General features: G+C 56.8%; 2 protein-coding genes across 6 annotated transcripts in view; one reads left to right on the top strand and one right to left on the bottom strand.

Moving 5' to 3' along the window:
* The window catches only part of LOC121345892 (NADPH--cytochrome P450 reductase), a 28,446-nt gene extending 13,135 nt beyond the window's left edge, over positions 1-15,311 (top strand). For all 5 annotated transcript variants that reach the window (XM_041423200.1, XM_041423201.1, XM_041423202.1 and 2 more), the window contains 14 exons: positions 5,380-5,428; positions 6,245-6,373; positions 6,778-6,927; positions 7,754-7,878; positions 8,744-8,833; positions 9,301-9,399; positions 10,027-10,143; positions 10,862-10,980; positions 12,052-12,233; positions 12,354-12,503; positions 12,988-13,255; positions 13,718-13,863; positions 14,041-14,126; positions 14,327-15,311. In XM_041423200.1, coding sequence (XP_041279134.1) covers positions 5,380-5,428; positions 6,245-6,373; positions 6,778-6,927; positions 7,754-7,878; positions 8,744-8,833; positions 9,301-9,399; positions 10,027-10,143; positions 10,862-10,980; positions 12,052-12,233; positions 12,354-12,503; positions 12,988-13,255; positions 13,718-13,863; positions 14,041-14,126; positions 14,327-14,471 — 1,855 coding nt within the window. In that variant the 3' untranslated portion in view covers positions 14,472-15,311. The remainder of the gene's footprint in view (positions 1-5,379; positions 5,429-6,244; positions 6,374-6,777; positions 6,928-7,753; positions 7,879-8,743; positions 8,834-9,300; positions 9,400-10,026; positions 10,144-10,861; positions 10,981-12,051; positions 12,234-12,353; positions 12,504-12,987; positions 13,256-13,717; positions 13,864-14,040; positions 14,127-14,326) is intronic.
* Positions 15,312-16,062: 751 nt separating this feature from the next.
* TMEM120A (transmembrane protein 120A) lies at positions 16,063-23,931 on the bottom strand. The gene is made up of 12 exons (XM_041423205.1): positions 23,803-23,931; positions 21,777-21,895; positions 21,218-21,334; positions 20,716-20,775; positions 19,941-20,036; positions 18,989-19,078; positions 18,622-18,687; positions 18,450-18,511; positions 18,171-18,263; positions 17,529-17,593; positions 16,822-16,890; positions 16,063-16,745 (listed from the first exon to the last, which is right to left on the bottom strand). The coding sequence occupies exons 1-12, from the start codon at positions 23,875-23,877 to the stop codon at positions 16,632-16,634; spliced, it is 1,026 nt and encodes a 341-aa protein (XP_041279139.1). The 5' UTR covers positions 23,878-23,931; the 3' UTR covers positions 16,063-16,631.
* Between the last annotated feature and the right edge of the window lie 254 nt (positions 23,932-24,185).

A 24,185-nucleotide genomic window follows, 5' to 3' on the forward strand; every position in this document is an offset into this window, starting at 1 on the left:
CAGTGGCCCTGGCTGTGCTGCCATGGGTGCACACATGGCTGGCAGCAGCCCAGCTGCCTGTGCCAGCCCAGCCTTACCTTGGGAATGTGTTCTGTTGGATTGCTGGGATGCTTTCCCTGCCGTGCCTGCCAGCCAGGGCTGTGTGTGTCAGTGCATGTGGTTGCCTCTGGAGATTGTAAGAATGGCTGTGCTGCAGTGAGAGCTGAGCTGGCTGGGGAAAGGGCACTATCCATCTGAAATTGGATCCTGCCATGGCACAGCCTGGGCTCCCGTGCTCCCCATCCTTGTGACTGATTCCACCTACAGCCCATCATGTGCAGCTCTTCCAGAGGCTGTGGTGACCTTGCAGGGAAGCTTTGACTTCTGGTTGTGTGTTACCACCTTGTTCTGCTGCAGGGCCTCAGCACATGGGCTTCCATCCCAGCCTGGCTGCAAGTCCTGGCTCTGAGCTGCCTCATGCCTTTGTTTCCTCTGTGGGGTCTGTGCTGCCTTCTCTGTCCCTGCGAGCAGAGGGAGCAGCTGCTCCTAGTGGGAGATGTGAAACAGCAGCACCTCCTGTTGCTGATAACCAGAGAGGTGAGGTTGTTCAGCAAGTTGTCTGACACAGCTGCACTTTGGAAAAGTGTCAGCAGGCAGGTGCAGAGTGAGAGGAGGCTGTGGAGTGGTTTTTCCCTGTACCCTGCTGCAGCCCTGCTGTGGTCATCAAGCTGGTCTGAGGGCAGTGTGACCCTAAAGCCAAGGCTGTGGCTGGTGGCACATCCATCCTTCAGGACAGAGACAGTGACTTCCTGCAGCTTTTGCACTGGGATTTATGGGATGCCTGGAACTGGGAGGAAAATGAGTGGGAAAACAAACTTGGTCAGCCTTGGGTTTCCTTCCCCCCTGTAATCCTTCAATTTGGGGTGGAGTTTCCTTTCTGATGAACAAGCAAATCAGGGTCCCACTGTCAGCCTCTGCCTGTGGCTGGCTGGGATGGGGGGGCAGGGAAGCTGTCCCAGACTCATGAAGGCAGAGAGGCCTCAGTGGGGCTGTCTCTGGCTGGAGTGGAGAGCCTTGACCTTTAGAGGGGTTGCATTTCTTCAGCTCGTTCTCTGCAGCTCTGCCAAAGTGTCCTGAACTGCTTTATCTGATGGCATTGGGTGATGGTTTCAGTTGTGTCACTTTTGCCCCCGAGTTTCAGCCTCAGAACTCTGGAGAATGAAGGTGCTAAATAGCAATTCAGACACATCACAGTGGCTGCTGCTTTAGCAATGTGTTTGCAATGCTGAAGAGTGCAAGCAGAGTCTCTGACCTAAACACAGCATCCAGCACCTCAGTGCCCTTCTGGGGTTTTTGGGAGCAGCACACCTTCATAAAACCCTGTCAGCTCAGCAGGGTCTGCAAAGGAAGTGCCACTGTTGTTACTGCCCTTGATTGTGGGAGAGCAGATGTGAGGCTGAGATGCCCTGGTCTGGATGGCAGCTGGGCTGGGTTCTCTCTGCGTGGCCTGGGAATCATCATGATCTTGCCCCAGCAATGCATCTCCAGGTTCAGCCACAGCTCAGAGAGGGATCAGGCTGCTGGTCTTCACCCTTAAGGCAAGTGGAGCTGTTTTCCTCCCCTGAAGTTCCACAGAACCCAGCACATGCAGTGTTTCCTGCATACGCGGTGTCCTGTACCTGTGACATGGAACACGTGTGTGTGGGCCAGGCTGGGATCCCACTGACTGAGCATTGCTTGTGTTTTGACCATTTTCAGACTTAATTAAAACCACCAGAGCAGCCCTCCCTGCAGCCTGCTCTGCAGATGTCGTTAGGGAGAGCAGCTCTGGATCAGCAGCAGCCACGGCCACCATGGCACTTCCTCGCAGGGCCATTGCCGGGGAATGCAGGAATTTATTTTTGCTCTTTGGCTGCTCCTCCTCTGCAAGTTTCTCAATCACAGATTTCTTTCCCTTCTCCTGTCCCCACTCTGCAGACAGTCATCCTGGGGAGATGCAGGTGGGACAGGCATTGGTATGCTGAGTGTCACCCTCTCCCTTCTCCGCCCCTCTTTAACATTGTTTGGCACAGAAACTGGCTTATCTCTGTTCTGCAGCTATGCAGAAATCCATTCCCTGGTACTTGTAGGGCTTCCTGTGGCAGGAATTGCTCCAAGTCCTCAGCCTGATTAGCTCTCTGCTGCCTGTGTGTGAGAGAGACCATCTCTAATTTAATTTAATAGGATCCTGAGGAAAACAAACTCCTTTGAGCTGCCTCCGTAATGGCACTGCCATAGTTACCCGAAGCGTTGCTCACGCAGTGTCTGGAATCGTTTCATTCAGCTGCAGCATCAAGCTTTTTTTTTTCTTTTTTTTCTTTTTTTTTTTTTATAAAAGAGTATATAAAAGCAGCTGTGATATAAACAGTTTCCAAGGGAACGAGGCTGGGGGAGGGTTTTGTGTCCCGTCCCCTGCTCCGTGCGGATGGGAGAGGGACGTGTGCTGCGGAGGATCCTGGGAGGTTTCATTCTCCACTCCTAATTCCTTTCTGCCACTGCTGCCAGATGTTGCAGTTTCTCAGGACTGCGCAGATCCACTCAGTAACTTCCAAAGCCCCACCACGAGGATCGGAGTGGACGGCACCACTCCTGCTATGACCCGTGCCGGGACCTTTTGTGCCGGCTCTCTTCTCCTCAACAAAAGGCTGATGCTTGGTTTTAACGCCCGGGAGGAGCAGAATGGAAAGGCCTGTGTGCCTGTGGCTCCAGAGCTAAGTTAGATCCGTCCCCCCACAGCTCCCTTTGCAGACACAGCTGCCCTGGACTCTTTGTCTGCCTCCTCCCTGCCCTGCCATGGGCTGTGTGTACTCGGCCCCGCGGGAAGAGCCGGCCGTGGCCAGGTGAGTTCCTCTGCCTGGTGGGCTGGTGGGGTCCTTCCAGCTCCAAAGCTGGGTGCAGTGGGTGCCTCCTCCCTCTGCAACAGGAGGAGAAGGAAGGGGAGAGGCTCTGCTTGGAAGCAGGCTGCTCCAGTGGAGACCCTGCTGTCGGTGCTCAGTTTCTGTGCAGCATCCAGGCTGCCTCCTCACTTCTGGATGTGTCTGTGCTTTCAGCAGGAAAGCCATGGGAACAGGAGCATTCTGAAGGAGAGATGTTCAGCTGAGACAGACTTTGGTATTCTTGCTGAGCTATTGGAAGCTTTCTCCCATCCTTTCTTTCTCCTGAAACCAAAGTGACAGAGAGCCCTGGGAATTCTTTTTGCTGTGGGCTCTCACCAGGGGTGGGAGAGCTGTACAAGTTACAGGCTCACTCTGACAATGGGGTTAATTCCCTTCCTTCCACCCAGTGCTTCTTCTAGTGCTTGTGTAGCTGCTACCTTGAGCTGTCTAAGCTGTAAGAGCAGTCCTTGCTGAGGACAAACTTTCTCTTCCAAGTTTCCCTGGCAGAGCAGTGAAAATGTGTGTAGTTTCTGCTTTTGGTGCCTGTGTGTTTTCATTGCTCAGATTTTCAGGCCACCCTGATGAAGCAATTTCAGGGAGTTGTGTAGCCTTTTTTCCAAAGCCAGGGTCATTATTTCTTCTGTATCTGAGCCACAGCCTGTTCTCCAGCACTCACTTCAGTGCAGGGTTGCCTCCTTTGAAAACGGACGAGCTCCATGTGCTGCTCCCTTTTCTTTCCCAAAGGGAGCTTGTTGAAAGGATCTAAAAACTTTTCTTTTTCTCCTTCTTTAAAAGCATTTTGTTTAGTAGTTAAACCAACAGTTGTTTTAATTTGATCTCATTTGCAGAGGGCAGGAATTAAAGAAGTTCACCAAGGAGACAAAAACTAAGTGAGAGCTGTGTCTTGAGAGCTCTCCCAAGCCCTGTCCTGGCTGCAGCGTGGGCAGGGCTGAGGCTGCTCCCTTAAGATATTTGTGATATCCCAGTTCCCAACAGGGGACAAATGACAGCATGGGGGGACTGTTAACTTCTGAGAGAGCCAAGCAGGGGTGTGAAGCAGCTCTCCTCGGAGCACGGCTGCCTTGGGGAGCTTTTTGGGGTCAGCTTTGCTTGTCCTTTGTGTGTGCTTTGTCTTTTGTATGAGACTGTTGGTGCTCAGAGCTGTCAGGCCCAGTTATGGAGCTCCTTGATCCCTTTGGGTAGCAAGGGGTGCTGGAAGGGATGTTTGATGAACGTCCCCCACCCTGCTGCTCTGCGTGTGTGTGCTCTCCGCAAATGCCTCGGCACATCCGCAGGATCCCTCCCTCTGGGCTACAGAGTTGAGGAAACTGTTAGCAAGCTCTTCACATTCTCTCATGGGCTGGAGCCAAAACCGTTTGTTTTTTGCCTGGAGGCTTCTCTCTTCCCACAGGAGACCCGGCCTTGCATTCTTCCATTGTGGAACAGGAACGGGTCCCACGTTCATCTTCCCTGCTAGCAAAGTTGGGGGGAGGACAGCAGGGGAGCTTCTGTCCTGGCCTGCTCTGAAAAGCTCCCAGCACCTAATCTGACTGTAGTTATGGTCACCTCTGCTTGTGAGGTTCTCAGGGTCCCCAGGGCTGGGCTGTTTTCACTCCATGACACTGAAAATCCAAAGATGTGCTAAGGATATCAAAGCTCTTCTGGCTCCGTCCCTAACGGGGCAGCCACAGCAGTGTGAATCCCCACCTCCATGTTTCTGGCTCTGCGGGGGTTTCTCCCCCTTCCAAGCTAGGGAAGGCCACATCTATACAGTAATGCAAATGTTTTGTGCAGGAGATCCATCCTGGGAACAGGAACCCAGTGTGGCATGAGCTCCACAGGACCTTGGCTGGCAGTGGGGGCCTTGCTGGGAGCTCTGTGGGTCTGATCAGCTGTGTGTGCCTGCTCCACAGGGCTCCCCAGCTCTGGGGCTCATGGCTGGCATGCTGTTTGGAGGTAGAAACAGATGATTTTTAGCCCTGTTTGACCTCAGGTTTGGGGGATGTGCCCTGGGGAGCATGGCTTAGGACTGATCCTGCCTGCCCATGGTGGTGTGGGGAGGAGGGAGTTTTCCATTCCCTTCTTTCAAACCATGGCTCGGCCTCTGAGACTTATCTGCAGACCTGCTCCTGTGAGATCCTTTAGCCTGCTCAGCTGTGAAACCTCTCAGAGCAGTTGATAAGGGTTTCCTGGTGGGCAGGGCTGTGTGCCTGGGCTTTTCCCATGGGAGGATTCACTGATGGGGGCCAGGGAGGAGCTCAGCTTTTCCCCTGTGCTCCAAGTCCCTGCTGCATGGCTGTGTGCAGAAGCCCTGTGGCTGAGCAATAGGCATCCCTGGGACAAGGTGAATAACAGTGGTCAGTGGAGATTCACACCCTTTTGGGCAACTTCCCTGGGGTCTGGAGGCCACTTTTCTCCCACTTGCTTATTCCTGACCTCAAAAATGAATGTGCTCATCTGAAAAGAGGTTCCTCCTGTCTTTCAGAGCAGCTCCAGTGAGAGACAGCAGCTTCATTGAGAAGATGAAGAAGACGGTAAGCTGCTTGTTCTGCCTCCACGGGGTGCTGGGAAGGTGGGGGAGCTCGTGTCCATCCCAGTTTCCTCTGGAAACTGTCAGCAGGAGGAGCTGGTTTGGATACAGACACATGGCTGCTGCAGAGAGGAAAGCTGTATGAGCAGCCAGGAATAGCTCTCTTAGTCTGTGCCTGAGAGTTGTTCTTAGAGAAGAAATTAAAGTGAAAATTCAGTGGTGGAAAAAAATAATGTAATACGAGATCAAAGTCAGAAGGGAAATGGCAGACACTTTGAAGTCATTGGCTGGCAGTTATTTGTCTGTGTGGTTGATTCCCAAACTGGCTGGCTGTGCAATGGGAATTGTACACAGAACTGTCAGCTTTTGACTCTGCTGGTCTGGACACAAGAGGAAGCAAGGGCTGGATGCATTTTCCGTTCTACTTCAAAGTAGCTGGCTTGCAGCAGAGCAGGAGCTCTGGTGCTTAGGCACTTGCCCAGAGCCTTTGGCAAGTTCTGCATTCTCATCCAGGGTGTTCCCTGTTTCCAGGAGTCACGCTGCAGCCTCGGAGTTGAGAATAAATCTGGAAAGTTTATTCTTTGCTTTGGGTTTTAGTCTGACCTGAATCTCCCCTCTGAGAGTGGCAAGAGTCATGTTCTCATTAACAGCTCAGCCCTGAGGTTTCTGCCAAGCTCTGGACTCCTGCACAAGTGCAGACTCCTGCTTGCCTTCAGGTTGCAGTCCAGGATTCCTCATCTCAGGCATTTCCTTTGTGCTTCATCCATGCATTTGCCAAATGACTAATCACCATTTAAAAGAGATTTTTCTTTCTCTCCAGGGCCGAAATATAGTGGTTTTCTATGGTTCCCAGACGGGCACAGCAGAGGAGTTTGCCAATCGCCTCGCCAAAGATGCCCATCGCTATGGCCTCCGGGGCATGGCAGCAGATCCAGAGGAGTATGACCTGGTAATTTAGCCCTGAACAGCCTTGGGATAGTCACAACCTTTCAGTGCCCCCTAAAAAAATCCAGTGACCCTGCCAAGGGACAGTTGTGTCATTTAGGGGAGAAAAGATCAGCCTGAGAGATGGAGGTACGGGCTTGGTCCTTGCTATTCTACATTCTCCTAGTCCTTTAAAGCCCTGCATGAAAAATCCCATTGCTTTTCTTGCTGGTGGAGCAGAAATATTGACTTGCAATCCAGTGAGGGTGGTTTCCTTTTATTTTCCCAGCCATTTTGGGTGGGTTTGGCCTTTCCCAACCCCTTCTGTAAACGTGTGGTGCTGTTTGCACACCTACGCTGTGGGAATAGGAGCTGCCCAACAGCCACAGTGTGGCATCCTTGAAGATTCCTCCTTTCCTCTGCTTGCAGTCAGACCTGAGTCGCCTCTCTGAGATTGACAAGTCCTTGGCAGTGTTCTGCATGGCCACCTATGGAGAGGGGGATCCCACAGATAATGCCCAGGATTTCTACGACTGGCTGCAGGAGGCTGATGCCGACCTGTCGGGTCTCCGCTTTGCAGTAAGTGGCCCCTTTCCAGTTCTTGAGTTGCATTTGGGCAGGAAGGTCAAGAGCCCTCCAGAGTGGCTTGGGGAAAGGCCCAACACGATGTTTGTGTCTTGTACACCTTGTCTGGGATGAGGTCCCTGCTGTCTTCCTGCTCAGGCTTGTGGACACCTGCAAATGTACTTCTGGAGGCCTTAAATGCAAATGTCAAAGTCTCCACTCCCTAAGTCATCAGGGTTTCCTGCTATAAACAGCCCCAAACAGCCCTGCAGGCACTGAATACAGGTTTGTAAATGAGCTACAGGCTGCTGCTGTTCTTCAGAAGCTAATTGAGCTGCCTGGGGCCAGATCTTCTCCCTTGAATTAAATCACTTGGATTTAGTGTAGCTCTCTTCCAGTGCTGAGCTGAATAACTGGCTGAGAAACAACCACCTCACCTAAACCCTGGCCAAATTCCTTAGGCAGCATAATATTGCAAATGAGAGTAAAATCCTCTGGTGGAGATGTGAGGCTGCTCTGTGTGAAGAGCAAGATTTTACTGTGTGGTTTGTGGGAGGCAAAGGCCAGCAATGGGCCTCCAGGCAGTCCAGGTTCTTACTGGTCCCACGAGGAGATGTGCAGGAGTTCTTGGAAAAGCATCCAGGCTCAGGGGAGGTGCTGGTGCCTCCTGATCACACGCTCTTAGTAGTAGATTCTTACGGGAGAGCTGATGGGGGAGCTGGGAGAGGTCTCACTGTCTTTGTTCTTCATCCTTTGTGGGCTGATACCTGGCCAGAGGTTGTCAAATGGATGGGGAAAGTCCACCTCCTGCTTCTCCATGCTCATGAGTGTTCCCTTCCAGGTGTTTGGGCTGGGGAACAAAACTTATGAGCACTTCAATGCCATGGGGAAGTACGTGGACAAGAGGCTGGAGGAGCTTGGAGCACAGCGCATCTTCGAGCTGGGGCTGGGAGATGACGATGGCAAGTGAGTGCCTTGGGCTGAGGGGCTGGTCAGAGGTGGCTGAAAGCATCTTGGAAGGGACCTTGGCAGGGAATTGGCTCCACTACCAAGCCAGAAATAAGCTCCACAGGGCTTGTTGACGTGTTTGTGAGTGTGTGTGTCTGCTGTGTCTCCCACAATCAGCTCCCGGTGCACAGGGAGTGTCCTGAGGGTTCCTGTGTCTGGGAAATCCCATCTCAGCTTTGAATGTCCATGGGTACAACTGGAGCAGGCTTTGCAGCCTCCTCTGCCTTTGCCCTGCTGCATCCTGTGTGAATAAACTCACCCATCCCAGTGAAGGAGGCAGGTTAATCTCCTTGGGAGGTGTTTTATGGTGGGAGGCAGCAATTTTCCAACTTGGACAATGATATTTTCTTTTTTTTTTTTTCTTTTTTTACCTCTCTCTGTTCATCTGAGCACTTGGGGACATTACATCAACCTGTGGCTCTACCTCTAAGGTCTGCAGGACCTTGTGGGAGGGATGTGCCCTGTGTGGAAGGCTCTGAGCCTGGAGAAATAAGCAGTGCCATGGGGAATAATGACCTCTTAGCAAGGTCCCCTCATGCCAGGGGTGGACAGCAGGGAGCTGTGTTTTTTAAAGACTGAGCCTAAATAACAAAGCCTTCCTTGGCAGAGCTGGGGAAGGGAGGGGTGTCTGGTGTAGCAGCAGTTCCCACTCAGTGCTCTGCAGGTGCTTTCCTGGTGATCTGTGGGCATGTGGAGGTACCAAAGGTGCCTGGCTCTAAGGCAAATGCCTTTTCTCACAGTGTTGGGAGGAGGGCATAGGGATCTCAGGTGGCTTCTCTGGGAATGGGGCTGGGTTATTGACTCTCTCTTCTGCCCTGGCTAGCCTGGAAGAAGACTTCATCACCTGGAGAGAGCAGTTCTGGCCAGCAGTGTGTGAGCACTTTGGGGTGGAGGCTACAGGAGAAGAGTCCAGGTGGGTTTGGGAGCAGCTCCTCTTGGGTATTAGAGACTGGCCACCTTGACTGGTGGCTGTGCCATCAGCCCTGGGCTGCTCTTCCTTTCCTCTGCACTGTCTCCCCTTCCAGACTCAAGTATAGCAGTGAGTGAAGTATAGCAGTGACTGGGGTTGTTTGGCCTGAGCCTGTCCTGGTGTGAGTCTGAGCCCAGCTCTGGGTTCCTGTTCTGAGTGGGGAGATGATGGCTTTGGTTCCTTTGGGGCTGGCTGTGCTGGTTGTGAGGCTCCAGGGAGGCTGAGGGTTGCCCTTGCTTTGGGCTTTCTGCAGAGTCTGCCTGCTCCCTCACGTCTCCAGAGGGGCAAAGGGGTGGAATTTGCATTTGTTTTTGAGTTGCAGCAAATCCAGCAGAGGAGATGATGGTTCCAGCTGTACCCTGTGGGATCAGTTTAACTTTTTTCTCTTTTCTCTCCCCTTTCTCCCCCAGCATCCGGCAGTACGAGCTGGTGGTGCACACAGATGTGAACATGAACAAAGTCTACACGGGGGAGATGGGCAGGCTCAAGAGCTACGAGAACCAGAAGCCGTGAGTGCCAAGCCCCCTGGGCAGGCTGTACCTGGGGCAGGTCTTGGCTGGTGGCTCCTTGATGTTTGTAACAGCACCTGCTCTGCAGGCAGTGCCACTCCTGCAGCACAGCAGATCTCTGCCCGAGAGAAATGGGCTCAGAGCTCCACTGGGACTCTGAGATTTCCCAATTAATGAATCATTGGTGGTGAGGAGATGGCTGTGGTCACGTGTGCTGTTTGGCTGGTACATCCACAGCATCTGTCCTGAGCCTTTCCTTGCCTGCAGTGGCCAATGCGTGATGGCTGCTGGCAGTGTTGCTGGGGGAGATGAGCTTTAAACATTAATTGCAGCCTGAAATATTTCTTTGAAATGTGACAGTGCCTCCAATCCAGTTTTCTGTCATGTGTCCTTAATGGGACAGAAGCTGTTGACTGCTAGGCTGTGCAGAGAAGGAAAAGGATCTGTTTCTGTGCCAGTGTGGGGAGCAGCAGATCGTAATTTGGTTTGTGCTGTGGTGCAGTGTGCTTTGGAACAGGAAGCAAATCATGGGAGCCTGCTCTGGAGTCAGAGGGAGCATGCCTGGGTACAAGGAGCTCCATGAGCCTGCAGGAGGGAATCCCTGAATGCCTTTGTCTTTCCTTGCAGCCCGTTTGATGCCAAGAACCCCTTCCTGGCTCAGGTCACGGAGAACCGCAAGCTGAACGAGGGTGGGGAGCGACACTTGATGCACCTGGAGCTGGATATCTCCAATTCCAAAATCAGGTACTTCCCTGGGGGAGACTGCTCCTCTGTTTTGTCAGGAGCAAAGAACAAGGATGTGGCACCAGCCTCATCCAGCCCTTAGCAGGGGACCTTGCTCCTTAACACTGCCCCTTTGGGCTTCTGTACGAGGTACCTCCTGTCAGGACTTGCTCCCAGCTCTTGCAGTGCTTGGGGTCCATCCTGTCCTACCTGAGCATTCCCAGTAGCAGGAATTCTCCAGAAGTCACTCAGTAAATGAGGGGGCAGCTGAGCTGTGAGAGAAGGGAGAGCTGGGGATTGCTCTTGCCTGTATTTGCCTGGTTTAGGTCTATGAGCATAGGAGGCATAAAGCCCTGTTCTTAAGACCCTCTCACTGGCTTAAATTCCTTAAATTGTTAGGAAGTCATGAATCCAGGTGGCTTAACATAACAGCTGCAGAGGTTTTGAGGAGCTTTGCTCTGTTTTGTTGGGAAATTGACCTGTCCTTGCTGGAATTCTGGCAAAACTGCTGTTAACCTGGGAGATGCCTTGTAAAAACGCTGGGAAACCATTATCCCACAATGTCACTGCTGCTGTCACTGCTGGCTCTGTGGATCCTGGTGGTGCAGGTCCTGTGCATCAGACCTCAGTGTTGTCCTGCTGCCTCTTGCACCAGCCCCCTTGTCTTCTGGCAGAGCAGCTGGGGGTGGTCGAGAAGTGGTGCAGGTGTTCCATGTGCTCTCCTCCTGCTCTGTGCCAGGTATGAGTCTGGGGACCACGTGGCTGTGTACCCAGCCAACGACTCCTCCCTGGTGAACCAGATTGGTGAGATCCTGGGCACGGACCTGGACACTGTCATGTCCCTAAACAACTTGGATGGTGAGTAGGGATGACCCCTGAGGGTCTCCAGTTCTCCAGCTGCGGCCTCTGTCCTTCACCCTCAGATCCCATGGGGCACCTCCAGATGTCCCACAGCCCCTCTCAGTGTTGTGCTGTTTTAGAGGGGCTCAGAGCCTGCGTGCTGAGATAAGCTGAAGTGGGTCACTTGTGAAATGTGCTTGGTGAGCCCATTCAACAACAAATTATGTAACAGCACACTCCTAATTACAGAGCATCAGCCCACCAGAGCATCCTTCAGCAGCCCCGGAGCTCCTCAGGGCCCTGAGTGTGTGAGATGCTCTTATTCAGTCCTGGGAGGAGGCACAGGCTTGGGGACCGAACTGCCAGCAGGGAGCACTTGTGTTGATCCAAAGAGCTCTTCCTGGGTAGCATTCCCAGCAGAGCCAGCCTCTGGCAGGAGGGAGATGGCAGCTGCTGCCCATCACAGTCCTAGAATAGCACAGCCAGTCCTGGGCAGCAGATGTGCTGGCCCAGAAGCCTGAGAGAGCTCCTGGTTCCTAGAGACAAAGTGGATTTAAGGCATTGCTGGAGCCTGTGGCCCCCTGTGCAGTGTCCTGTGCTGTGGTTCCTGTCCCTTACAGACCTCTCAAGGCTGAACAGAATGGCTCCAGCCTTGACTGCTGGCACAGCTGTATGTGGCTGACAGAGCCTAAGGACACTCTTGAGGCCAGATCTGATGGAGGTGTGAGTGCCTGTGGCCAAATTAGCTGTGGAGGGCAGCCCCCTGCTTAGCCTGGGGGGTTGCTGGACTGTGCATGCACATCTCAGGGCAGGGAGCCCTTGGGGAGCACAGGGTGTATTTTTTGCTGCTAAACTGTCAGGCAGCATCTATGAAACACAAAATGGGCTGCTGGGAGATGGAGCTGCCTGGGGAGGGTGGTTATTCACTGTGGAGCTGGGGCTCTGACCCACAGGCTGTCTCTCCTCCCTGAAACCCAGTGTGCTCTGTCTCCAGCCCTCACCGTGTGTGTGGCAGCCTGCACAAAACCTCTTAACACAACAGCATGAGGTGGACGATTTTTAATTTTTCTTTCTCTCCCACTTCTCCAGAGGAATCCAACAAGAAGCATCCCTTCCCCTGCCCCACGTCGTACCGCACAGCCCTGACCTACTACCTGGACATCACCAACCCTCCCCGCACCAACGTCCTCTACGAGCTGGCCCAGTACGCCTCGGACGCCGGCGAGCAGGAGCGCCTCCGCAAAATGGCCTCATCTGCTGCTGAGGGCAAGGTGGGAGCCCTGCCCTTCCCACCTGGGCTGGGCTGGGCTGGGGGATCCCCAAAAGGCACCCAGAGAGCCGAGGGGGGTGTTTGCCAGCCCTTGTGATGCCTGTGCTCTCCTTGCCTGCAGGCGCTGTACCTCAGCTGGGTGGTGGAGGCCCGCAGGAACATCCTGGCCATCCTGCAGGACATGCCCTCCCTGCGCCCCCCCATCGACCACCTGTGCGAGCTCCTGCCCCGCCTGCAGGCCCGCTACTACTCCATTGCCTCCTCCTCCAAGGTGGGTGTGCTTCCAGCAGGGAATGTGGCTGTGGAGGGACCTCTTCAGCTGCAGCTCCCCTCAGCTGGGAGCTGGGCATGGGGGGCTTCTCCTGGTGACATTTGCTATGAGAGGGCAGATTTACTGCTCCCCATGCATGGAGTTAGCCCAGGTTCCCACAGGGTCTGTGAGAGTGCCATGCTGCAGCCAGCTGATGCCCTGATACCACCACACTCTCTGGAGCCCTGCTCCTCTTTGCCTGTTTGCCTGGCAAGGGGGCATTTTAGGGGCTGGTCAAAAGTCCCTCTTGGCAACCTCCAGGGAAGCTCAGTGGTCCCTGATGAGTTCAGGACAAGACAGAAGCCCCATGAGGAGCACACAGGGAGGAATAGCTGTCCCAACATTAACATGAGGTTAAACTTCTCCCACATTCCTGAGCACAAGGACGCAGTGTGGGCTTGCTGGGGCTCCTTCTCTGCCTGGTTCCAGCATCTCTCCCCTGCAGGTCCATCCCAACTCCATCCACATCTGTGCCGTGACGGTGGAGTACGAGACCAAGACGGGCCGCCTGAACAAAGGGGTGGCCACCAACTGGCTCAGGAGCAAGGTGCCTGCCCGGGACGGGAGCAGCTCCCTGGTGCCCATGTACGTGCGCAAGTCGCAGTTCCGGCTGCCCTTCAAGCCCAGCACGCCCGTGATCATGATCGGGCCGGGCACCGGCATCGCCCCCTTCGTCGGCTTCATCCAGGAGCGGGCCTGGCTCAAGCAGCAGGGTGAGTGCCCAGGGGCTGGAGCTCTGCAGGACTCTGGGGGGGCACTGGTGCCTCCGGGGTGCAGCTTTGCTGCTCCTGTTGCTGGTGGGCCCAGCCAAAAGCAGAGTGCTAGGGCGGGGTGAATGGGGATGAGTGGTTTTGTTCACACAAAGGTTCTTTGTCCTTCTCTTGAGCCACAGATAATGTTTGGGGTGGACAGACCTAGGGCACTTCTCTGACCTCTGCCACCACCACACCTCCAAATAATCAGTCTGGTCACTCAGACTCAATTCTAAAGCTTGTGGCCATTACTGGGAATCAGTCCTGGGCTTCCCTTTGTAACCATCGTGCAGCTCTGCAAGCCCAGGGTGGGGGAGAGCACAGGGCTGGGGGCTGCTGGAGGTGTCAGGACAAGGGGAGGTTGGGAAGGGGCAGGGCTGGGGCTGGCAGGGCCCAGCTGATGGGGGCTGTGTGACCCTGCAGGCAAGGAGGTGGGTGAGACAGTGCTTTACTACGGCTGCCGCCACGAGCACGAGGACTACCTGTACCGGGAGGAGCTGGCCCGCTTCCAGAAGGAGGGAGTCCTCACCCAGCTCAACGTGGCCTTCTCCAGGGACCAGGCTGAGAAGGTACCACACTGTTGCTCCTACCAGCTGCCCACCATCACTCCCATGGCAGGCAGGAGCACCCAGCACTTGCCCTGTCTCCCAGAGCCATGAGCACAGCCTTGCTTTCCCTCCCTCTCAAAGGTTTGTGGTGTGGGGGCTCTGCTCCCCTCTCCTCACTCCCACCTTGTTTCCTGCCAGGTTTATGTCCAGCACTTACTGAAGAAGAACAAGGAGAACGTCTGGAAGCTGGTTAATGAGGGGATGGCTCACATCTATGTGTGTGGGTGAGTTGGGGACAGGATGGGGATTTGAGGGCAATTCTCAGGAAAAGGAGTGTGACTCAGTTTCCCCAGCTGTGCATTACAAGCCCTGGGAGGGTCGTGCTGTCCTGGTTCTGAGGAGGGCAGGGTGCTGGGCTGTGTGTGTGGGAGGTGGCAGGGCTCTGTGGCTGTGCTCTGGTGTCTCACTCACTCCCTGTTTGCAGCGATGCCCGGAACATGGCCCGGGATGTGCAGAACACCTTCTACGAGATCGTGTCCGAGTTTGGGAACATGAGCCAGCCCCAGGCCGTGGACTATGTAAAGAAACTGATGACAAAGGGCCGCTACTCCCTGGATGTGTGGAGCTAAGAGCGGGGCTGGCGGGGCCAGGGAGAGAACAGGTCCCCAGGCGTGGGCCAGGGGAGCTGGCAGGTGCCTGCTCGCTCACTGCTGCTGTGGGTGACGGTCTTGTCCCCAGCCCACGGCTACCCCGGTGTCACTCCCAACCCTTCCTGGGCCTCTGCAGCCCCTGGGCTGTGCACCCAGGGGGTGGAAAGGGTTGAGAGGGGCAGGGGGGTAGCTCAGGCTGCTGTCCAGGAGCTGCGGTGTCACCGGCACCTCAGGGTGCACCCCATGGCACCAGCGTTTGCCTTGAGGCCAGGGCCAGCAGGGACACAGCCACTGTGGGGCAGGAGGGACAGACACTGCCAGGGAGTCCTTCCCTGCACACGAGGTGTTGCCTTATCCCCGGGGCTGGAGCCCACCCTGGCCTGCAGGGACAGCAGAGGGGTGGAGGGGCTGTGCTGAGGCTGGGATTGCAGCTTTGCCTCCCTCCTGTTTGCCCAGCTCTGGGATGTGGGGCTGGCAGCTGGCTCTGGGCACAGAGCTGTCCCATGGCCCCACCAGCATATCCTGCTCCATTCCTGCTGCCCGCCCTCGCTCCAGCACCAGCGGGAAGCTCCTCTCCCTGTGGATACACCCGGGTTGGGAGGTGGGGTCTCAGCCCATGGGGGCCCTGCTTGCTCCCCTGAGCCCAGCCCTTCCCTCACATCATGTACGGTCATTTTTTAAATACGGTTTTTATTTTGAACATTGTGATTTAAGCATGGAAAAAAAAACAACAACAAAAAAAAAACAACAGAAACCCCAGACTTCCAGGCTGTCCAATGACTGTAAATTATTTAAATACATTTGCCCTTGGAATAAAAATCCTGTGTCTGGAGTTTGCTTCCTGCATTCTCTCTGCTCAGCCAGAGGGAAGAAGGAGGCAGGAGGAGCAATGGATGATAACCAGGAGGAAATTGGGGGATGTGGTGACAGCTCTGGGTAGGCCTTACCCTGAGTGCTGGGTTGTGGAGGGGAGGGAGGATGGCAGTGGGGGCTCTGGACTGGGGTGCAGCTGTGCCCAACCTGCTCTTTGGTTCTTCCAGAGCTCCCGGTGCTGGTACAGCTGGTACAGGGTGTCTCTTCCCCACTCCAGGGACACTGAGGTTCTGCTGGGCTCCTTGGGTGGCCACAGCCTGTGCAGACTGGGATGCTATGGGAAGGAGCACCCCCTGCAGCTCAGGCTGATGGAAGGGCACAGGGAGATGACTTTTCATAAAATCATGGGCTCATTTAGGCTGGAAAGCCCCTCCAAATCATTGAGTCCAACCCATAACCCAGCACTACCAAACCCACCACTCAACCACGTCCCCAGCTTCCACATCTACATGGCTTTTAAATCCCTGCAGGGATGGTGACTCCACAGCTTCTCTGGGCAGCCTCTGTCAGGGCTGGACAACCCTTTTTTGTGAAGATATTTTCCTTAATATCTATCTAAAGCTCCCCTGGTGAAACCTGAGGCTGTTTCCTCTTGTCCTACTGTAACAATTGTCCTACTGCCCCCCACCTCCACCATCCTTTCAGGGAGGTTGTGTCAGAACCCCCCTTCCTGCTGAACCAAAGCCACAGAGCAGAGTGTGGGAGCAGTTCCCAGACTGTCCCGGTGACCCGGGGCAGCTCCTTCCCTTTATTTTCACATCTGCAGCCTCAGGAGCTGCCAGCCCAGGCTGCTGCCTGCACAGCCCCAGCTCCTGCTGCTCCCAAGCCCTCCCGTGCCCCAGCCACCCCTTCCCTGTGGATTGAAGGCCAGGGAGGAGCTGGGGCAGCCCTGGAATCAGGGCTGGGGGAAAAGGGGAGCCTCCAGCACCCCGGGAGCTGCGGGAGGCAGTCCCTGGATGCTGCCCTGTCCCAGTGAGGAGCACCAGCAGCCAGGGAACACCCCAGTGAAAGGGGGGGAGCGGCTGGCCCAAGCATCCTGCTGCTTGGATGGGGAAGGCAGCCAGGACAGGAGGTGCAGGCTGCTCCTGCCTCCAGGTGAGTGACTCCTGAGCACAGGGACTGTCCAGGAGCAGGCCCCAAGCTCTGTCCCACACCCAGGCCTCCAAGGAATGGGACGAGACACCAGAGTCCGGACGGAACTGAGGAGATGGGGATAGGGATGGAGCCAGTGGGCAGAAACAGTCCAGGCCCCCACAGTGCCCCACTTCAGTTCTCCTTCGTGTCCTGGTTCTTGTTCTGAATCTTCTGGTGGACGACACGGAGGGTGGTGAAGAAGTTGCCCAGGAAGAGGATGGAGAAGGGGAGGCCGCACATGAGGACCTGTGGGAGGAGAGGCCGGAGTGAGCAGGAGGGAGCTGCCTGGGGCCCCCTCCAGGGCCCTCCCGGGGCTCCTTACCTGCCACTCCTTGCACTCGGGGTGCTGCAGCATGCGGAACAGGGTGATGGCGTTGTAGAGCTGCCAGAACTGCAGGAGAGGAGATTCAGGGCAGCTGCTGCTCCTTTCAGAGGCTCAGCCCCAGGCTGGTGCCTGTCCAGCTGCTCCCTCTGGGTACAAACCCCACACCGACCCCGTGTGGGGCAGAGAAACCCCACCCAGGCTCAGGGACAGAGGGCTCGTTCCCAGAGGGCCCCAGCTGGGACATCCCCCCTGTTTCAGGCCAGCTGGAGCCCAAGGGCCTCAGAGCAGACCCCAGCTGGGATATCCCCCCTGTTTCAGGCCAGCTGGAGCCCAAGGGCCTCAGAGCAGCCTTTGTCCATCAGCCTCAACAATCTGACCAAGGAAGGACTCGATCCTTTCGGCAGCAGCTCAAAGCTGGAGCTCAGGAGGGCTTTGGAAAGGCTTTGGAAGGGTTCTCACCACAGCACCCAGCAGAAGCACCCCAGCCCCTCCCCACCTCACTTCCCCAGTTGTGGTGGGTGCTTTGCAGGGAGAGGCTCAGCATTTGTTGGAAGCATTTCCCTGCCCCAGGCATCCCCCCTCACATGGCTGTGGCAGCCTGTGGGGTCTGTGCCATGTCCAGGCCACTGAGCACAGCTGGGAATGTGGCACATCCTGCTCCCACCCGAGGCTCTGGCGTCTTGCAAGGAATGGGGCAGCCTCACCTGCCCAAAGAAGAGGAAGGGAAGCAGGAACGTGAGGCCTCTCCACATCCAGGACTGGAAGCCCTCTGCAAAGGATGAAGGTTTCTGTGAGAACCTGGAATGGGCTGGTGGAGAGGGGATGGAGCCCAGTGGAGGACAGGGAGGCTCAGTGCCCACACGTGCCTGGCTGAGCAGGTCCTGCCATTCCAGCCTCACTGTGGGCACCTGCAGGGGACAGTGGCAGGGACTGCTCATCCAGCACAGGGCTCTGGGCTCCAGTGCAGCTGGCCCTCAGCTCCTGCCCTCGGTGTCACAGGGGCTGGGGAGGTGACAGCCCACAGTGCCTGGGGTGTGGAGGGATGTGTCATGTCTGAAGGAGCTTCCTGGGCAAACGTGGGATGCCCAGAGCCACATCCACTGCCACCTCACATCCTGAGGGAGCCAGCTGTGGGCTGGTGGTCCCAGCAGAGCAGGAGGAGGGGGACAATCATCCTGTGGGGTGTTGCTGCCCCACAGGAGATGCTGCTCTGGTAGCTTTGGTTTGACTGAGAGCTTTTTCTGTCCCTGCCACTGCTGAAAGTGACCTCAAATCAAAGTGTTGCCATTTCCTTCAGTAGAACCCACAGCTCCCAGTGAGCTGAGCACCAGCCTGAGACCACTCACCCACAGTCAGGTCCATGTTGTGCCTCTCTCCCAGCGCTCGCAGCCGGTACAAACACCCACTCTGGTAGTAATACTGCAGGAACTGCACAAAGCCTGCAGGGAGAGCACGTCAGGAGCTGCCCAGGGATCACCTTCCAGCCTCAGCATCATGCCACGAGGCCAAGGGAACTGCCAGGTGAGCTGAGAGCTGCAGCCAGGTCTCCACGTGCTGCAGAGCTCTGCAGGCACTCTCAGCACCCGGGGGTCAGTACCTGTCCCAGCACCCGGGGCAGCACTTACTCTGGTACATGGAGAAGGAGAGAAACTGGTTCCTGAACATCTGGTACATGAGCCCATCTGGCCTGTGGAGAGACAGTGCTGGCTGGGGGACGTGGGGCTGGGAGGGGACAGCCAGCCCTGCCTGTCCCACAGCCCAGGCAGCCCCAGCATGGGACAGGGGACACAGACTTACCACGTCAGCATGACACCTGAAAGGAAGGTGGAGATGTAGTGATGGAAAACCCACCAGCCTTTGATCCTGGAGGGCAGACACAGAGAAGCACTGTCACATCTGGAGCGTGAATCCAGAGCCAAAGGCAGCCTGCAGAGTGGAGCAGCCCAGCCCCAGCCACCCCACAGCTCCCAGGCTGGTTGGGAAATGCCTCAGAGCAGGACCAGGGCCCTTCCAGCTCCACCTTCCCGCGCCGCCCCCGCTCGGGAGGATCCTCCTGCCCCGCTCCTGCAGCTCCCAGCAGGGTTTGCCACACACCTGAGTGGGAGGGAGCTGCTCCCCCAGCCCTGCAGAGGAGCCAGCCCCTCCCCGGGCCCAGGGCACTCACTTGGAGCCGTTGTTGATCAGGATGCTCTCGCGGATGGTGAGGGTGCAGTAGTACCACACCAGGAGGAAGTTGAAGACGGCGTCTGTCACCCTGGGTCACACAGAGCAGGTGTAAAGGCACGGGCTGGGGGCACAGGCACGGTGACAGCCCGTGGGACTCCCCCCAGGGGAAGGGACCTGCTCCCTCTCGGGTTTTCTGTTTCGGGATCACCCCAGAGTCCCTTTTTCCAGCCCGATGGCCGAAGAAAGAGTCAGGATTCTTTGGCTCTGGTTCACAAGGTTGGTTGTTATCTATTATCTAAAATATTTTCTCTCAGACCTGCAGAGATCTGATCTGCCGGTCTGTAAAGGGCACACTGCCTGCCCCTGGGCTGGTGTCTACATTTTATACTATGAGTTATGTATACTTTATTTATCATTATTTTCCAATACCTATCACCTATGTTAGACTGTCTACTTCTACTTTAGGCCAATCTAAATGTGCCACAATCACCAAGAAGATGGAGGCTAGGAAGAAGAAGGAAGAAGCATGGGACAACACCCATGTCTCTCCATCTTGCCTCCTAGACCCCCTATAATAAAATCCCCAAAACTCAATTTTTCACCCGGTGATTAATTCATTATTGCTCTATTTAAACTTCTGTGACTTGTGATTCTTCATATAAGGTTGGTAATTTGCTCCATGGGTTAAGATCGAAATCCCAAGTGTCTTTGGCTTCCTGCCAGGACTCCCGAGCCCCCTGCCCAGGTCTCGAGCCATCCAGGGCAGCCAGAGGGATGTCCTGGGTTCCAAGAGCTCCCCACCACCCACCATGGCCACGCAGCCACAAAGGCCACCCCACCTCCAGGTGCTTTAGCAGGATCTCCTGTTCAGCCCTGGATATTCCAGGATGGGAGAGAAGGGCAAGAGGGCTCTGGGAGGAGATCTCTGCCCAGCACCAAGCCAGACTCACCTGGAGTTGAGGAGGAACCGACAGGAGAAGGAGACAATGAGTAGGATGATGGTGAGGTAGAGCTTGAACTTCTCGTACTCATCTTTATACGCAAACCTGCAGGGAAGCACAAGGACAGGCTTGGAGCAAGGGGCTGCTGGAAATCTGTGTCCTCCCATCCCATCTGGCTGGGAAAAGTGATGTCCTATAGGGAACCTCTGGGAGACACTCAGGAACAACCTTGCCTTGGGGGTATTTCTGAGAGCAGAGTACACCAGGCTGCTTCACACAGCTGGGACACATCTGAGCACCCCAAACTATCCCAGCCTTGGGGGGTGGCCCTGGTGGGGGAGACTGGGATGTGCACACATCTCCAAGGGGAGGATTGGGGAACAGAGGGAGAAGGGAGTGGCTCCTGGCTGGGCATCTCTGGCAAGGGAAAGGCTCTGAGGGGCCAAAACCAACTTCTGGTGCTTCCCCAAGGGAAGAGGAGGGGACCAGCCACTGTCTGTCTTTCCTGCAAGTTCCTAATACAGTGGAAACACGGACATGGCTTTGGTGGAGGATCCCATTAACTTCTCAGAGCTAATGGTCCAGCCCAGCCCAGCAGCAGGAATGTGAGGGGGAGCCAAGGATTTGGCTGATTCTTGGGAATTATGCAGAAAACAGCTCAGGAAGGGAATCTACACCAGGTGAGCCAAGCCAGCCCCGTGTCTGCCTGGGAGGAGCTGTTGTTCCTGGTGCCAAGGGGATGCCAAGTCAGGAAAATGACAGGAGCAGCGAGGAGGGGCCGTACTTGGCCTGTTTGCTGAGCAGTGTCACGTTCACATTGCCGAGCACCAGACTCAGGTACAACCTGGGGAGAGAGCAGAGCGTTAGGACAAGGACCTGCCTGTGGAGCTGTCCCCTCCTGTGCCACCAGTGGGGCCAGGGATGAGCCCCCAGGTGCTTCCACTCGGAGCTGGCAGGCACAAACCCTCTGGAATCCCCTCCCACGGGCAGGGGGACGGGTGGGGGAGCACACACCCCACCCCCACAGGCACTGGGGTGTCCACCAGGGCTTCTCCTCGGGCACAACCACTGTGCAGGGGTGGGTGATGGCCATGAGCAGGCACAGGAGTGAGGGGCAGCACTGCTGGCTCCTGCCCAGGTGTCCTTGGGGAGCCCAAGTGGAGCAGGACAGCTGTGACACCGCTGGGCGCAGGGTGACACCTCTGGGTCTGTGCCTGCAGCCTTACAGCCACAGGGATGTGGAGGGTGGCCCTGGTGACCCTCCCAGAGCTGAGGTGCCTTCTCACCCGTTCTTCTTTGGCAGATAGGCCTCCATCTCAAAGAACACGTTCTGCCTCTCTTTAATCAGGCTCTGGGTCTCTTGGATGGATGCTTCCTGCTCGGGAGTCACCTGGCCTTTGCATCTGGGGAGCAAACACAGGCACTGGCACCAGGAGAGCCTCTGTAACACGACCAGCACGTGCTGGCACTCCACAAGGACTGGGGCAAGGACACCCCAAGGACAGGGAAGATGGATGGGAGGCAAGTCCACAACTGCAGGGCAACCTCCTCTGTCAGGCCATGATGTTGCTCAAGAGAAGGGAGCGAGGTGAGGCCAGATGGGTCTCTCACCCTCAGGAGGGATGGGAGAGCTGTGTGCAGGAGGGGAGCAGTTCATGGTACCCACAAAACCCTTGCAAGCTCTGAACTGCAGACAGGGCACAGGAAAGGGGGGCTGGGGAAGAACAGCCTCCCCACAGCCCCTGGCTGCAGAGAGGTTTGCATTTGAGGCGTGAGGGGGGCTCAGCAGCCCCGTCCTTGCTGCTCTCCCCTCCCCTGCTGTCACAGAGCACAAGTGTCACTCACTTTTTGAGGGAGAGCGACAGCTCCTTCAGCCGCTTCTTCTGCCGGGCGATGGAGCTGGAGATCCCATCCTGCAGCTTGGTCAGCTCCTCGAGTTTCTGCTTGTACAGCCTGTGGTTGTCCTGGGAAAGAGACCAGCACACGTTAGAGCTGCCTGCCCAGACACCCCTGTCCTTGGGGCCTCTGTGATGCTTTTGTTAAAAAATGTCCTTAATTTCACCCGTGCTGCTGCTGGGTGAGAGGAGGGGTGGCTGCAGAAGGCCAGGTGTGTTTGGGGACAGCCTGCAGCCAGCCCTGCTTCCATGGGGATGCCCAGCCCCAGTGCCAAGCAGCCTATCCACAGGATATTCCCATGCTTGGGACACCAATGACTGCACACAGCAGACAGGAAAAACTTGGGAATAAACACTGGGTGGGCCAGGGTACAACTGTGGTACCACAGTGGCTTTGAGTGCTGGGACAGGATGAGCAGCTCTTTGTGCCTCCAGGTCTCCCAGCTCGTGGCTCTGGGGCTCCACCTGAGCACCCCTGGGAAGCTGGAAGGAGCCTGTCCATGAGTGGACAAAGGGGAAGGGCTCCCAGCAGGGCTGCAGCCAAGTGCCCATAACCCAACCACACCTGGATAGGCTGGGTGCATCTCTCCACTATTTTTAGCAGGGAAAGGGGAGAGCTGCTGGATCAGTGCTGCTCCTTGTCCAGGTCAGCAGGAGAACAGCCCGACCTCGGCACAGCAGCCCGAGTGCCACCTCCACAGGCTGCTCACAACAACCCTTGGACTAGACCTTGGCACAAACAAATTCTAACCTCTGTAGCTCTTATCAACCACTTGATCGCCAGATCTTAAAAGTTGTTCCCAAAGGAGAAAGGTGAAACCAAGAGCACGGGAGAGAAACCTTCTCCCTCCGGTGACAAGCAGCGGCAAGGAGGGAACGGATCCCAGACAGTCCCGGTTCCACAGCAGTGATTTATGTCCCTGATTTATCCCAGGACATTCCCTGCTTGACCATCAAGCTTTCCTGCTGCCATCTAGAGCCACCTCCTCCTGGCTCTGGAGTTAACTGTGAGCTTTTGTGACAAATCCTTTAGCCGTGCCAGCATCGGAGACAGCCTGGATGAGGAGTGAGGGCGGGAGGAGTGTCCGGAGGGAAGGGCTGGCGCTGAGTGGCTGCACTCAGGGCTCCAAGTGGGCGACCCGGGACATCCACGCAACCCCTATGGAGCAAGAGGAGGTTTCTCAAAGCCTCCCTTGCCCCAGATCTGGGCACAGCAGCGACGTGCCCGCAACAACATCCGCTTCACCCCGCTCTGGGGGGAAGGAGGGGGAGAGGGAACGGGTGCAGCTGCAGCCGAGTGACCCGAGCGGCAGCAGGAGGTGTTGGCCAACCTTTCCCTTGGGTGACCCTGTGCGAGCTGCACCCTGCCCACTCCTCCTCCGGCAGGCAGCGCCCTGGGGATTACACAAAGCAGGTGGAAGCACCTCTGACAGCGGTCACCTTCCCGGCGCGGAGCCCCGGGCGGCCGGCGGTGCCGGGGCTCGGCAGCCGGGACACGGCGCCGGGCTGCGGCGTGCCTGCGCCCCGGGATCTCGGCTCCGCTGGGGCCGGCTGGCTCCGGGCTGCCCCGAGCGGGGCTCACAGGAGCGATAAGGAGTCAAACAGCATCTGCGCACCTCGGCCGGCCGTGCCACGGCAGGCAGCGCCGCTCCCAGCAGGAGAACCGGCACATCCGAGTCCCCGCGCCACGTCCGCGGCGGGCTGGGGCATCACGGCGGGTACCCCGCTCCGCCCGAGCCCGCACAGCCCGGCTCCCCTGCCCTGCCCCGAACCGCTCTGCCCCCGGCACAGCTCGGACCCGAGGGCCGGGGCACGGGGGGAAAGCACCCGGAGTGCAGAGCGGGAGAGCCCGGTCCCGCCGTGCCCGCTGTGGATGCTGCGGGGATCTCCCACCCCCGGTGCCGGTACCCCGGCGCGCCGCGCTCGGCCGGAGCGCTGCCCCGGCCCGTGCCGGTCCGTCCCGGGCCCGGTGGTACCTGGATGCGCTGGTAGCCGTCCTGCAGCTCCTCCCACTCGCGCAGGCACTCGGCGAGCGAGGCGCCCCAGGCCATGGCGGCGATGGCGGCGGCACCGGCCCGGCCCGGCCCGCGGCGACGGGCGGCGCTGGCCCCGCCCCCTTCCGGACACGCCCCGGGGCGGGGCCGGGGGCGGGGCCTCCCTTGGTCCGTGTGTTCCTGCGAGTGGGAGCCTGGAAAATGGGAAATTCCCTGGAATCGCAGCCCTGCGGGGGCGGGGCCTCCCTTGGTCCGTGTGTTCCTCCAAGCGGGAGCCTGGAAAATGAGAAATTCCCTGGAATCGCAGCCCTGCGGGGGCGGGGCCTCCCTTGGTCCGTGTGTTCCTCCAAGCGGAAGCCTGGAAA

The sequence above is a fragment of the Onychostruthus taczanowskii genome, unplaced genomic scaffold (assembly GCF_017590055.1).
Source record: "Onychostruthus taczanowskii isolate IOZ18803 unplaced genomic scaffold, ASM1759005v1 scaffold75, whole genome shotgun sequence".
Taxonomy (NCBI): Eukaryota; Metazoa; Chordata; class Aves; order Passeriformes; family Passeridae; genus Onychostruthus; species Onychostruthus taczanowskii.